General features: G+C 38.8%; 1 protein-coding gene across 1 annotated transcript in view; it reads left to right on the plus strand.

Annotated features, from left to right (window-relative positions):
* brinp1 (bone morphogenetic protein/retinoic acid inducible neural-specific 1) overlaps positions 1–12,923 on the plus strand; it is a 77,879-nt gene extending 64,956 nt beyond the window's left edge. Inside the window, exons 6-7 of the mRNA XM_054612787.1 lie at positions 2,843–3,065; positions 10,534–12,923. Coding sequence (XP_054468762.1) covers positions 2,843–3,065; positions 10,534–11,674 — 1,364 coding nt within the window. The 3' untranslated portion in view covers positions 11,675–12,923. The remainder of the gene's footprint in view (positions 1–2,842; positions 3,066–10,533) is intronic.
* Positions 12,924–14,816: the final 1,893 nt, after the last annotated feature.

Genomic DNA, 14,816 nt, shown 5'->3' on the forward strand with positions numbered 1-14,816 from the left:
CCATAACAACAGGTGACCATCAGTGTTTAATAACAGGAAACAAACATTCTTTTCTATGAAAGATCGTGATAAAATCATAAAGCCAAAATTACCCTAACTATCCACTATTAGGTAAGAAAAAAGGTAAGAAAATTAGATACATTCTGTCAATACCCTGTCCATGTGCTCATTGCAATTATGTACAGCACCTCCTCTTCAAAGACTTGTTTCCCTTTGGGAGAACCTCTTTTAGCCGAGTCAGTTGCTTTTTAAGGAGAAGGAAAATAGGTGATTTGATTGATGCAAATGATATAACCATCTACCTCTCCCGCATATAACGTATTTTCTACTACCAATACTGCTGCACTTTTGCATGGTGCATCTTTCCAAAAAATGACCATGTCAGCTAGACATGTACACGTTCATTAAATAAAAGTTTGGAATATGTTTGATCCTAAGTCAACTAGCTTATACAAGAATACGCACTAGTTTAGTTGCATACCCCTTTCTCAGGTTCTGGAGATGTTGCATGCCATTTTTAAATGCAGCATTTATTTGATTTAACAAAAATATGATAGATAAAATGAAATTGGTGATTATATATATCCGGGACCCAGCAAATTGAGATGTAATGGCACAAGAGGTAAAGTGGGGTTACATTCTGAGAGCTGTAATCTCTAGACAAGGTGCTGGGTGACTTGAGATAAGAGTCATTTGAGGGACTAGTACTGTTTGGAAGCTGTATCAAGGAAGAGATCCTTGATGGCTTTGAAGCCTGTGTAGAAGGACTTGGCAACTGTTAGACTGTTTTTTGGTTAGGAAATCAGACAATTTTGAATATTGGATGCTGGATGCTGGAGACACCCAGCTTTTCCAGGAAAAAGACGAGGTAGTTGCCTGACAAATCTCTGAAAAGTGGGTGGGAGAATATGGCAAGTTCAAAACAGGGGTGGGGAAGAAATCTTGTGTCTTTGAAGAAAAGGGGGGGAAGGGAGCTGTGACATGCCTGGGAGGAGAGCGGAGGAAGTTCTGACATTTCTCCGCCGTGTCTCCGAAAGAGCTCTCAACCCTAATGCTGTTAAACTGTCTTGGAAAGGTATGTAGGAGGTGACTGGCTTACCGTGCAGGTCTTGAATATGGGACTCTTTTCCTTTGAGAAGTTTGTGTTCTGTGTTAATTTTTTTCCACACAACAATGTTGTTTCGCGCCGTAGAATAATAATATATCAAGGGCATTAGATTGTGTTTTGCTTTTTGACTTTTGACATTGCTAAGGAGACATTTAAGGCATTAAACTGTTAACTCTATTATTTATAATGATGTGCTTAAATGTATCTTTGGACATAATAATAAGCTACTCTGAGATGTTTGACTTAATATTTTCTTAATTAGCACACCAAATAATAGGTTCCATGCCCTTGTGTATTTGTTGTTGGAGTAACATCATCATGCCCCTTGTTGCTTAGAATTGGAGTTAGTGTTTGAAACAAGGGTCAGAGAGCTGGGCATACGATTGTCTGGGGAAGAGAAAAGCAATATTTATCAGAAGCAGCAGCGGGAACATAAGGGAAATAATCAACACTGGTGAGCACAAATTTGTTTGGGCAGTGCGAGTATGGGAGCACAGAGTTAAAGGGTGTTTATTGAACTGAGGGTTTCAATTATCTGTAAATGCTCACAACAGAAGCAATCCAAAAGTAAACCAAAGACATCCAAACAGATTGATCAGAATTCTGGGTGATCAATGACCGCTGCCATCTTACCACGATTGTCCTCAAAAGGTACATTGAATTTGATTTTCCTTAAAAAACAAAAAAAAACATACAAAAATGATACCACTCAATCATCACTTATAACCCATTAGAAGTGTGTGGTGGTGTCAGTATCTGCAGAGATCCCTTGTCTTTTAATTTGTCTGTATTTAAGACATTTCTGGGCGTCAACTTATAATAACGTAGTGACCAGCTGCCTGATTGTGAGCAAATCAAAAAAAAAAGCAGCGAAAAAATACAAATATAGTGAGTGAATCATCAATCAATTCTAAATGATCCTTTTGCAGTGTGCCAAAGGTAAAAAAATAACAACAACATGGCAACAGTTTTACGTCCTTTTATTATGGACTGAAACATTTACATTTATGAACGCAACAACACTATGCAGAAAGTATTTCACTTTTCTGATGACACAAGCAACTTTTACTAATTTCATGAAAGCTACAGTACAGAAAAGTTCTCATTTGTTTCCTCACTCACAAGTTAGAAAGAGTTAAATCTGACAGTGAGAGCATGTTTTGTTTGGTGTCCTTAAAATGCCTTAACAGATGTAGCAGATCCAAGAGTTCACCCTCCAGTGTGAATCCTCCAAACAGTCTGCTGCTTGCTGTTGCTTTGTTTGTAATTCTACAGGATGCTAGCTGGATCGGGGTTGAACTGTGTTTTGTAAATCAAACCCGTTCGGCCAATAGTGTTAACATTCTTATCATTTGTATGAAAACACACCGGTTGGTTCACTGAAAGTTGAATAAATGCCAGAAATGTTTAGACTTCCAATGGAAATGTGAGCTCATCTTAGTCAGTGTAGTTTAACTTCTGCTTACGTATGTTCCTTATTTGCTTAAAAGGTTGAGAAAAAATGTAAAGTGCTCTCCTTTAATTCAAATAATCTGATTAATTTGATTTAAAAGGACCAAACATTTATTTTACAATACCTAACTCACCACCCTCGAAGCATTCAAGTCAAAAAATGTATTCCACATGTTAATTCCTCTTTTTTCACTTTTTTGTCGCACCTTCGCATTCTCTCTCCACTCCTTATCTCTCTGTTTTGCCATCTGCTCTCTCACTCCATCCCTCTCTGTCATCCAGATGAGTTCAAGTCCTTCCTGAAGAGGCTGCCCTCCACTCACTTCCTCCCCATCAGCAGTGTGCATCTCCTGTGGGGCAGCGACTGGGACCTTCAGGCCCGCTACAGGCTCCTTCAGAGTTCCCTGGAGATCCAGCGTCTAAAGATCCAGCGCACCGCCCGCAAGCTCTTTGGCCTCAGCATCCGTTGTCACCACAACCCCAACCACCAGATGCCTAGGGAGAGGTGGGTGGAAATACGACCTCCACATTGTAATAAAAATGAGATGTGGATTTACTAAGCAAAATACAGCAAAGGTGTTGTTTTTGGCACTGATATTCTTTGATATCTGCTTTTCCAAGTGCAAGAAAAGTGAGAGGATGTGAAAATGAAATGACATCTTTCAGGGAAATATCTCCCCAGATATGATGCCGAGGTTTTATTATGATTGTTGCTTCTTGAAGCTTCCACAGTAAGGATGTCATCCATTATACATTTCAACTTATGGCTCTGTTGTTTCTGTCCATCAGGCCAAATTAGTGCTGAGGCTTGCACATGCCCAAAGCACTTTTGCTCACTCTTGTATTTCACATTGCAGTCTGAAAAGGAAATGTAGCTGTGGGAGTTTTCTGGATAGGTCATTGCACACATCTGTCACCACCTACTGCAGTTGCAGCTTAAGAGCCTTGCTGCAGATGTGCCATGGTGTCAGCACTGCCTGAGATGCCAGGAATTTCCCCCTCCACTGTTGCAAATATTAGAAAACACTAAGCAAAATATGCAAAGTTCCCTGGTGCCACATGAAACATCCTGAAAAATTGTTCTATGTAGGGGATGTTGCCATATAAATGGAAACAGAATCTGTGAAATATTCATTTAAGTGGTCTGAAAATGAGCGGTTGTCAACTGTCACTGACAGAAAAGGTACACACCTTTTTGTGTGTATGTATTATGTGTGTGTGTGTGTGTGTGTGTGTGTGTGTGTGTGTGTGTGTGTGTGTGTGTGTGTGTGTGTGTGTGTGTGTGTGTGTGTGTGTGTTAGAGAGTTGGCAAAGGTTTGTTCTGAAGTGTTATCAAAGAGACACAGTATATACGCCTCCTCTTCCATGGCGTACACATCAAGGGTGCCTGATGGCACTGGAAATAAGAGCAGCGTGTTTATTTGCTTGCTTGTGTGAGGCAGGTTTGCATCAGATGGAGGACTTATTTGTTTTCATTACCTCTGTGTTGTGTGTGTGTGTGTGTGTGTGTGTGTGTGTGTGTGTGTGTGTGTGTGTGTGTGTGTGTGTGGGTGTGCGTGCGTGTGCGCTTTGCATATATGCAAGAGCAGAGTGGTCTATTGCTCAACCAGGGGTTCTAAACTATACTACACTGTAATGTTTTTTCATTTTAGTAATAACAGAAAATAATTTTGTTTCATTTCAACCCATCAACTCCTTATTATGTCTAAAGTTAACATCTAATGAGAACTATCAATTGTTTTTTTAATATTTAACTCATAAAAACTATGTTAAAAGGCCATGTTTTTATAACATATTTGTGAGTTTGCCCTATGCACGTGTATAGTCAGTATAGTGCCTTTACGGTATCTTCCTTTGTCCCCAATTGAAGGAAAGTGCCCCCATTGCCAACAGGGACTCCAACCTTCACCTCTCCTCTGGGCAGCTTATAACAGCTGATCAGGGGATGAGGTAATTTATGTAAAGCTGGAGGCCCATAAACCATCAGCCCAAGTGTTTTTCAAGGTGTGTGCCAACCACCTCAGGGAGGCCTTCCAGCACATACTCCACCTGTCAGTGAAGCTGCAGAGGGGGCTGATGATGATGTGAAAAACATCCTGCCTGGCCCCAGTGGCCATGAATGGGCACACCAGGGCTCTAAATGACAGCAGGCCAGATCCCTTGTGAGGGGCCGTTTAGAATCCCTCCAGATCCTACATAAGGCCCACAATGGGGAAGAGGATGCTGTCAACCACCTGCTACTCGGTGCATACTTGGACAGGCACTGTAAACATCATGTTCATTGACATCTCCTATGGTTTTAACACCAGCCAGGGTCCTCTGCTGGGAGAATTTCCCCGAGCTATGCATGTGGAACCCCTAGTGATCACTTGGATCACGGAGAACCCCACCGATTAGGCATGTCAGTTTTGGTTGGTTTTGCCTTTGATAGCCCAAAACCCATTAACGGGTAACTGACTGGTTGATAAAAAAGAAATAAAGTGAAATTACATGAAATACAAAAGGGACTGTCTCTTGTGTTTCATATTTTTTTGCTCAATGAGCTTCAGAGCGCCTTTCAAAGCACTATCCAATTAGAGGTGCTGAAATTTTAATGTTCGGTGTTATAAATGTCTTGCCGTTTATTCTATTTGATGTTTGCTTTGCTGAAGTTTATTGGCCTATTTCGATCAGGTCACAGGGGCGCTCCAAAACATCAGCAAATGAACGCTATCACCTGATATTATTGTAGAGTAGTTTGACAAGTGGTCTTTAAAAAGACCCATTAGATGACGTTCTGAATTGAAACCTTTTAAATATTAGTATATTTGTCAAATTGTATATTTGTCTCATTTGTCAGCATTCTTCCCTGCTTTTTAATTCCCTCTGAGAGCCACACAGCTGCACACACACGCACACACACGATTAGCTCCGTTGGGCCGCTAAATTACAAATCCTGCTTTAATGAAGGCATGACTTGCCCTACTCTGCCTCTGATTGGCTAGTGCTCATTGTCTCTGTTGATTGGGTTAGTTTAAAGCAGGGGGAGTGAGATTGGTTAGAGTTAGTATAAGAATATAAAGGTAAGCCAATCAGAGGCAGAGTAGGGCTTATCAGAGGAGTCAAGCCTATCAAAACACCCATGACTTAAAGTAACCAGGATAAGAGAGATGGTGGAGTAATATATTTGGTTGGTGAACCCATCACCCAGATCTATTAACACTAAGGGGGAAACTGGACTACATACTGATATGCAAGACAAGGAGAGGACATAGGAACTTGATAATTTCTAAGAAGGCTGTGGCTGAACCATAGCGCTGCAGATGGCTTACAGTCTTTTGCAATGGGATGGAAAGGTAACAAAAAGAGAAAGAATGTTTTTTTATGCTTTGTTGTCTTGGCAACCTAGCTAAGAAAGAGAGTTAATTTATGGAGGTAAGCTTGGACTCAAAAGTTCATGTTTGTTTTGTATAATTGAAGGTGACCTTCATTCTATAGCTGCTCAACAAATCATGTGTATCATGATAGTGAATGTGGGTAAATGTACATTCATAGCAAAGTTAAAAATAGAGGTACGCATTATCTCATAATGTATTGACTGACAGTACAACACAGGAGAGTGGTGCATTCTTAATGAACCAGCTCTTAGTTTCATTATATTTCATAATGCTTACGTGCTGCCTCAAAGCATTCATATTATGCCAGTCTTAGTATGCTTTTAGTTTAATTAAATTATGGATGCAAAGTAAGGGCAAGTTACTTATTGTTAATTGCAATTATTATGATGTCAACTTTAGTTATTAACCTTAACTTATCCCAAAAAGATTTTCAGTTTTAACTCTTGCTGCCCCTTCACCATTGCATATTGTAAAAAGGGCACATTTAAATCAGCTAATGAAAGACATTGCATTAGATGCACTGTTGCCTGGCCAACTTATAATTTTTTAAGGTTTACCTCACCGCAAGGCATCCATTCATTACATGCATCGTAAATTCCTGTTGTGAACACACACACAAACTTATAGCTGAACTATATTGGATTTGCTATTGCATTTCCTGTAATGAGTATAGCAGCCTGCTTCAAGTAGAATAAACATAGCCGTTTGTCTTGGGTATAAATGATTAATAGTGACAGATATGAAGTAGCTTCACTCCCAGCCAAATCATTTGCATCCAGGCTTTGCATTGGCTTTAATTATTCATGTCAAGTCAAGCATATTTACAAATATGAATGTGCCCTCCATGAGATGAATTACTTTACCCTAATTTCTATTGATATTGACATGACACTGCTTTTTTTAAGTTTTGCTGAAATATATTCTAATCAGATGACATATATCCAGTCACTGGAAATCTTCAAGGATTCCTCTCCCAAAAGGTTTCTTTAATAACTACTATTGCATTCCCATTAACAGTAAGTGTGTGTTATGGTATGCTGCCATTTCAGGATAGCACTCTGCAGATACTCCAGAAAGGAGATATGATGTGACACTTCACATTAAGCATTTATTGCTCAATACTCCTTTCAAAAGGCCAAGCTCTGACAATATACAGTATACATCCGCAGCTGTGGTGGTTGAAGCTATAGCTGATGATATGGTAATTATCTGGACTGCGGTTGCATCTGTGGTTGTTACGTTGGTGCTATTTTATATGACTACTCTTTCCTGCTCCTATTAACATTCGACAAGAAAGCATAGTTAAGCCACATGGGATTGGAACCCGTGGTGCTTATATCAGATATGACAGATGTGTTACACACCACAGGAGTTCAGGAATCCAGTAGCTTCAAAGCTCAGCCAGCACAACCATTTCCATTCACTGCACACATACAAGCCCTGCATTAGTGTTACATCTATTATAAAATGTGTCCCAGTCATGACAACAACCACAGCCACAATCGCACTTTTTTTTTGACCAGAGGGTATGCAAAACGAAAAAAAAGAGGAATAATGCAAAAGATTGAATGGAAACACAAAACTTGATGCAAGGTAATGCACACATTTGAAAATAAAATTACCACAGGACCTTTCCAGGCTCCGTACTCACACATTATTGTTTATACATTTTCTTTAAAAATGTAGTGCCTCATCTGTTGGAATCTTTCTCTTTCCTTCGCTCAGAAGCAGATTCCATTATCCTGCTCTGATGTTCCTATTCTCTTTTCTTTTTCCTTACTACAACATATAACATATGTCATGTCAGTTATACATTACAGGGGGTTTTTAGGCTTAAATTAATGAAAACAATGTCCATTCCAATGTATTTTCATTCAATTTTCGCTGGCAAATCTAATGAAGCTGTTGCTTTTAAAACAAATAAGGCAAAAAATAAAACTAGCTGCATGATGCACTCAAATAGCTTATTGAGGTAGGCAGTTATATTATACAACACATTTTAGTAATTTTCAGTATTTCAGACTACACATTTCAACAGTTATTGCAAATAAATTCAAAGGAGGGATCATTATGACAGTGCCTGTGTCCAATGCAATAATGAATAGCCAACCGTCAGAATGTTTCCCTTTAATATTTTAAAAACCAGTATACTGGCACATCTCTGTTTGCTGGCTCCTTTAGTATTCATACTGCGATGGACAGGTAAAACAAGCTTGAGGCAACTAACATGATACACTCATCTCTATAAAGACACTCAAGGCCAGACTGCAAAGGTACAGAGAGCCAATGGAAAATGTTAAAACAATCACGAATACTGCACCAGGAGATTAAGACATCTTATTTCTGGGGGAAGATGCAAAAGCAGACATCAGCCCACTAGTGCACATAACATGCTCAAGAAATAGCTGCTCCACACAAGGCACATACCAAGTTTGCAATAGAACAAACAAATGGAGAAACCAGTGATTGACATGACCAGATGGGTTTCATTTTTTGAAAGACCAGGTAGGTGTATGTTAAGATTACAGGAAAATCCACAGGTCTGGAAAATGCAAGCAAAAGAATAAAAGGAAACTGAGGATAGCTCATATTTAGGGGTCCCAAACTCTCACACGTTTGACTTGACACGGAAGCTTATGTCATGTTGCAACCAAATATCATGGCAAACAATAACCAAAATATACTGCATACTGCATTGCACTCTAGCAGATAAAATACTTGCTGAGCAGATTAAAAGACCTATTGGCTTTACAAATCTCAAAGGAGTTTCAAAGCACATATTCAGAGACATAATATTTTACAAAACACTGAACACAAACTGCACAGAGAAAAAGACACCAACGTCATGGAGAAAATATCAAACTTAGATCAGGGGCATTCAGTTTCTTCTTCCCCAGTTTAAATATAAAGAGAATGCATCCTATCCAGATTGAATTAAATCCATGGAGACCACTAACCTTGTGACGCATGCAAAACATGAATTGAGAGAAAGTTGTCAAAATTCAACCATACTAACTTACAGCAATGGCTCTATCTAGACAACCCTTCATCTCTAAGAGCAAATAATTAACACCTTTTAAATCCTAAATTCTTGGACTATAGAATTAGTTATAAATGTATGGTAGTTTTCCAAGACTTGATTAATCAAATCACTTGTTTTCTGGTCCAACTATATATTACAAGATCACAAGATAATGGAATCACTGCCAACCAGCATTCTCTAGTACCTTATTAGCATCAGTTTTTCCCCCTGCTGTTTTCTCTGATAGGATTAACCCCTTTCCCTTCTCATATTAATGCTTTCTATTGAGCTACTTGCGATCTCTGTTCATGTTATGTTCCTTCAAGAAAGAAACACAATGTCAGATTGTATGCTGACGATTTATTGATATCCAGTTAAAACTCTCACAAAGCTTTTATTCCTATTGTGTATGGTCAACTTTTATTAGCTTAATAAAGCCAATGAAATATGTTGCCTCACACTATACATCCTGCTACCTTCCTTCAGCAATTTTAGACCATTTCAAATGGACGAAATTAGAATAAAGGAAGATAATTATAAATTAACAATAAATTATAGTTCAAGTATATATTACAGGAGAAGCTGGAAGACAATATTTACATAATTGCACTGAATTGAATTCCAGCCATTCAATGACCATTGGATTTCAAATGTTTTTTTAGTGGGAATATTGGATCATTAATAGCATACCGTCACATTATCACATCTTCAATTTTAAGTCAGTTAGTAGAATCAAGCGTTGTGCTTCCATTGTCCTCTATAGGTGATTTGTTCAAGGCTCATTTTGGGTATAGCTTGGGGGCTTTATGGCCTGCTGAGGATGCAATGTCATCCATCATAGTTAAGTCTTTGCTTCATTAACATGTCAAGCTAACCTTGACCAGCCCTCCTCTGAAAAATCAGGATTCAGAATTCACCTCCTACACTCAGAAAATAAGTTCCAGTACTGTCAAGATGACAGGGAAATATGCCTGAGGGGAAAAGAAGAGCCACGATAAGAATAGCAAGTAATGCCTTCCATCTGAGGGGAATAACGCAACTCCTCCCCCTTGACTGGAAGAAATTATCCTATTCCCACACCATCCTGACAAGATGATTTTCATGGGTACATTGCTGCCATCCCTTTAACGATGCATTCTACTGACTGTAGGATTATTTTATGTGTTTTATATCTTCAAGCCATTGGTGTTTATTAATTTAAGTAAGCTAAGTTTGCTGACTACAAGGTACAAGCTTACTCAAGATACAGTAATGCACCCCAGTTAACTTAATGATGGGTTTTATTCTAGACCTTTCAAGTGCATTACCACCCAATTAAAATATAATGAAAAACGATTAAAATCAAACATGATGTCCATGGTAATAGATGTCAAATCAAGTTTCAAGTCTTTGGAAGTTGATTGTCAGGCTGTATAGAGATGAATGGTTTTCTGGAAATGTGTCAGTGTAAGCAGTTATGTAATGCATACATTATTTGTAGTAAATGTCATAACAAATAGTGCTGGTATGATAAGCCTTTGAACTTTCCATCTGACCACTGTTCTTTCTTGATGTTCCTTCTGATTTCTCTGTAGATCTGTGATGCAGTGGCTCAACAGAGTTCAGTCCTTCCTCTACTGCAATGAGAACGGGTTCTGGGGGACCTTCCTGGAGAGCCAAAGGACATGTGTGTGCCACACAGGGGTCACCCTGTGCCAGCGACCCATCCCGTGTGTCATCGGGGGCAACAACAGCTGTGCCATGTGCAGCCTGGCCAACATCTCACAATGTGGCTCCTGCAACAAGGGCTACAAGTTGTACCGTGGTCGCTGTGAGCCCCAGAATGTGGATTCAGAACGTAGTGAGCAGTTCATCAGCTTTGAAACTGATCTGGACTTTCAGGACCTGGAACTGAAATACCTGTTACAGAAAATGGATTCACGACTGTACATTCACACCACTTTCATCAGTAATGAGATCCGACTAGAGACCTTCTTTGACCCTCGATGGCGTAAGCGCATGTCCCTGACTCTCAAGAGTAACAAAAACCGGATGGACTACCTCCACATGATAATCGGCCTGTCGATGAAGATCTGCCAGATGCGAAATAGCAGCATTGACCCCATGTTCTTTGTTTATGTCAACCCGTTCAGTGGTAGTCACTCAGAAGGCTGGAGCATGCCCTTTGGAGAACACGGCTACCCACGCTGGGAAAAAGTACGACTGCAGAACTCCCAGTGCTTCAACTGGACTCTCCTACTGGGCAACAGGTGGAAGACCTTCTTTGAGACGGTGCACATCTACCTGCGTAGCCGTGCTAAGATCCCAACTGGCCTACGCAATGACACAGGACAGGGTCCAGTGGACCTGGGAGACCCTAACAAGCGGCAGATCTACATAAAAATATCTGATATCCAAGTGTTTGGCTACAGCCTGCGCTTCAATGCCGACCTGCTCCGCAGTGCTGTGCAGCAGGTTAACCAGTCGTACACACAAGGAACTCAGTTCTACTCATCCTCATCTGTTATGCTCCTGTTACTGGACATTCGGGATCGAATTAACCGCCTTGCCCCTCCGTCTGCACCTGGCAAACCCCAGCTGGACCTCTTCTCTTGTATGCTGAAGCATAGGCTCAAGCTCAACAACAGTGAGATGATTCGAGTAAATCATGCCTTGGACATGTACAGCACAGAGATTCTAAAACAATCAGATCACCTGACTGCTAAACTCTGTTGAACATAATAACATTAACACAAGGACAGCAAACTGAAACACCCAACAAATGAACTATGAGGGGAAATTAATCTTAATTTTTCTTTCTCTTTTTCATTTTTGGACCTTTTCTGCCTTTTGATGTAATATTAACTTTGTAAGCATAATTCTTAAAGATATAAAAGGAAAAAGGCATTGATGAAAAGCATTTCAGATAAGCTAACGAAGATCAATGGAACCACTATAAAGACTGTATCATATTTGTCCCAGCATGTCTGTCATTCCCTAAAAGAACTTAAAAGAGAGAGAAAAAAAAAGAAATATTAAATATATGTACTGGTGAAAAAGAGGCCTTGATTTTACTCTGAGGGATCAAAGGTTGTATCTGAAACTGCCATTGTTTACTGAGAAAAACATTTTTAAAGGAATAATGATATAACACAAGGGCAGACCAGATATCCTTTTATTTCAGCTAACGTTCAAAATATTTCAGACATAATGGACAGTTTAATATTAAAAGAAATGTTTATACATTGTAAGGATTAAATAGCCCTAGTGAGTAAGTAGTCAACACATTACTTATAGACTCTTTATTACATTTCAAACCCACAGCGAATCTGCATTGCTCTTTGTGAGTTATGAGGCACTCTGTCATAGTTCTGACACATAAGGCACACAGCAGGGCAGTAATGGATAGTCATGTCAAATAACAAAAGCCAGCTGTTTATATATATACATATATATGTGGGTGAATGTATGTGTGCGTGCGCGTGTGCAAATGTGCGTGTACATTTTTTTGGCTTGATGCTTATTGCTGTTCGTTAATTGAATGTGTCATTTGAGATTGACTCCAGTCTAAGCAAAATCTTGCATTTGGAGCGCTTCTTCCCGTGTTTGAAATTCAAGCTGTGTTTTTCACAAGGCAGTACCTCCTGGTGCGTGAGTGCAATATTGTGGTCTGAAGATTTAACAATCAATGCTATTTTGTACAGCTTTGCAAAATGTACATGTTGTGACTGCAAATTTGTGGAGCTTTTCAGCACCAAGAGCAAAATGTAAACATTCTTCATTCAGGCATTTTTGCAAGACAACCTAAAGCCATACACTTCCCTGAGGTAGACATAAAGTAAGACATAAAGTTCATCCCTGTTTCGCAAAAAGTACGTACATGAAAAAAAAATTAAAAAAATGTTGCATTTTTATGGTTTTATTTTTTTCTCTCAGTCTTTAGATAAGAGCACAGCAAAAAGGGAGATGAGAAGAGAAGGCATCATATGTTGGATAAGAATCGTGTTGTAAAGCAAATTACTTTCTTTGTTGTGCCACAGGAAAAAAAAAAAAGAAAAAAGAAATGGTTGTATTAAAGCCTAAAATACCTTTTTGGCAGTCTTTAATCTGTAAGATTTTTTTGACCACATATCCACATAATGGTGTAAAGATTTCCATTTTTTCTCTCCAGATTTGAAATTTATCCTCGTTTTGCATGTTGCTGGAAACATCAACAGAACTGCAACTGTGTTTAAGACTCTAAATCATCAAACTGAAATATAAAACACTACCTATGTATTGTCGGTCACATTTTATTTGGGTAATCCGATGCTGAAACATTGCTATTGCTGATGAGTTTTTGTAGGTCCAGTCCATTACCTGCATGTCTGTAAACAACAAAGGCAAGGTAACTCATGTCACACAACCCTGCTGTTCTAGCCATTAGTGAGGTTCAACTTAAAAAGAGAACATTTCATATTTGCTTCTATGGCTCCCTAAACTCAAAAAATCCTTCCTCCCAGTTTAAACGCTGCCAGCCCAGTTTGCAAGCATTAAGACTAACATCTAACACATTTTCTATTTTTCAGATTGTTTTATTGTTTTTGTTTTTTTTATGTCTGTTGGTATCTTGATGTAGCTATAGTTTGGTTCCTTTGGTGTTTTTTGTTTAATTTTGTGTTCTTCTCAATAATTGTTGTTCTTTTACATTGTGATGATTGTGATGACACTCGTCTTGTGGGTTCAGCTGAAAGCAGAGGCATGTAATATAGGAACAACCATGGTGAGTTGTGACATAAACATGAACCAGGTTGGAATTCCTAAACCAATCCAACACGGCTTGAAAACAGTGGTCAAGTTTGGGGCATTGATTAACCAAGACATTACCGCAGCCCTGGAATAATACCTGTATCTGATTCTTATGGATGTATCTTTGTCAGCTGCAGATTTTACTGCATCCACAATCACAGCTTTGATGTGCATTCTTGCCATGATGTAACTATGAGAATCTTCTCTGACTTGTGTGTGGCGAAGATTATGCTTACCTTTTTTTTTTTTTTTTTTACTGTTGGCAGTCTTTTCATGAATCGTTTTTAACTCTTGAGGGGTGCTTTATAAATAACAATTTAGTCACATATAAAACTATAATGTTTCACTACAAATCTAATCAATTTCAGGTGATTCTGTAGTCTGCAAAATATTCAACTAATTTCCAATTTACAGGTTATCGCATATGTGGTGGCTGGTTCAGGATGACTGAGGCTCAGGTTGTCAGACTCAGCTCTGTGTTGTCAAATGAATCTCCCAGTACAATACTTTTACCAGTCTATTTTCATTTGTCAGGTTAATACATCAATGTCCTTAAAGGTGCATTTAGTGAGTGAGCAGTTACCGCTGCAGTGCTATTGTTTCAAATTTGCATAGGATGGCAGCACTGCCTTTTGGAAAGCAGCAGAAATGGGAGAGAGGGCATCTGAACCCGTGGATAACTTCTAAATGTACTGTATCGTGACCAATCGGCTTGGATGTAGATGGTAACTGCAAGCAGTCTCAAAGCTCCTTGGTATTGTTGTTTATCAGGCCAAGTTATGCATTTTGAGCTTATTTCCAGCATGCTAATGTTAATATGGAAAAAATTTATATTTTGCGATTATGTTAGGATCCATAGCATTGCCATTCTAGCATTTGCATGCTAACATTATCTCCTAATGGATTTGTTTAGGATGCCTGAGATAGCCACACGCCTGCAGTAAATAGATATGCAGTAAATTGGGGACTTGATTTTTCAGCATTAATATTGGACTATCCAAATTAATTGTTACATTAGTATTATTATTATTATTATTATTTTGATTTTATTTATTTTATTTTATTATTATTATTATTATTATTATTATTA

This window comes from Anoplopoma fimbria, chromosome 14, assembly GCF_027596085.1.
Source record: "Anoplopoma fimbria isolate UVic2021 breed Golden Eagle Sablefish chromosome 14, Afim_UVic_2022, whole genome shotgun sequence".
Taxonomy (NCBI): Eukaryota; Metazoa; Chordata; class Actinopteri; order Perciformes; family Anoplopomatidae; genus Anoplopoma; species Anoplopoma fimbria.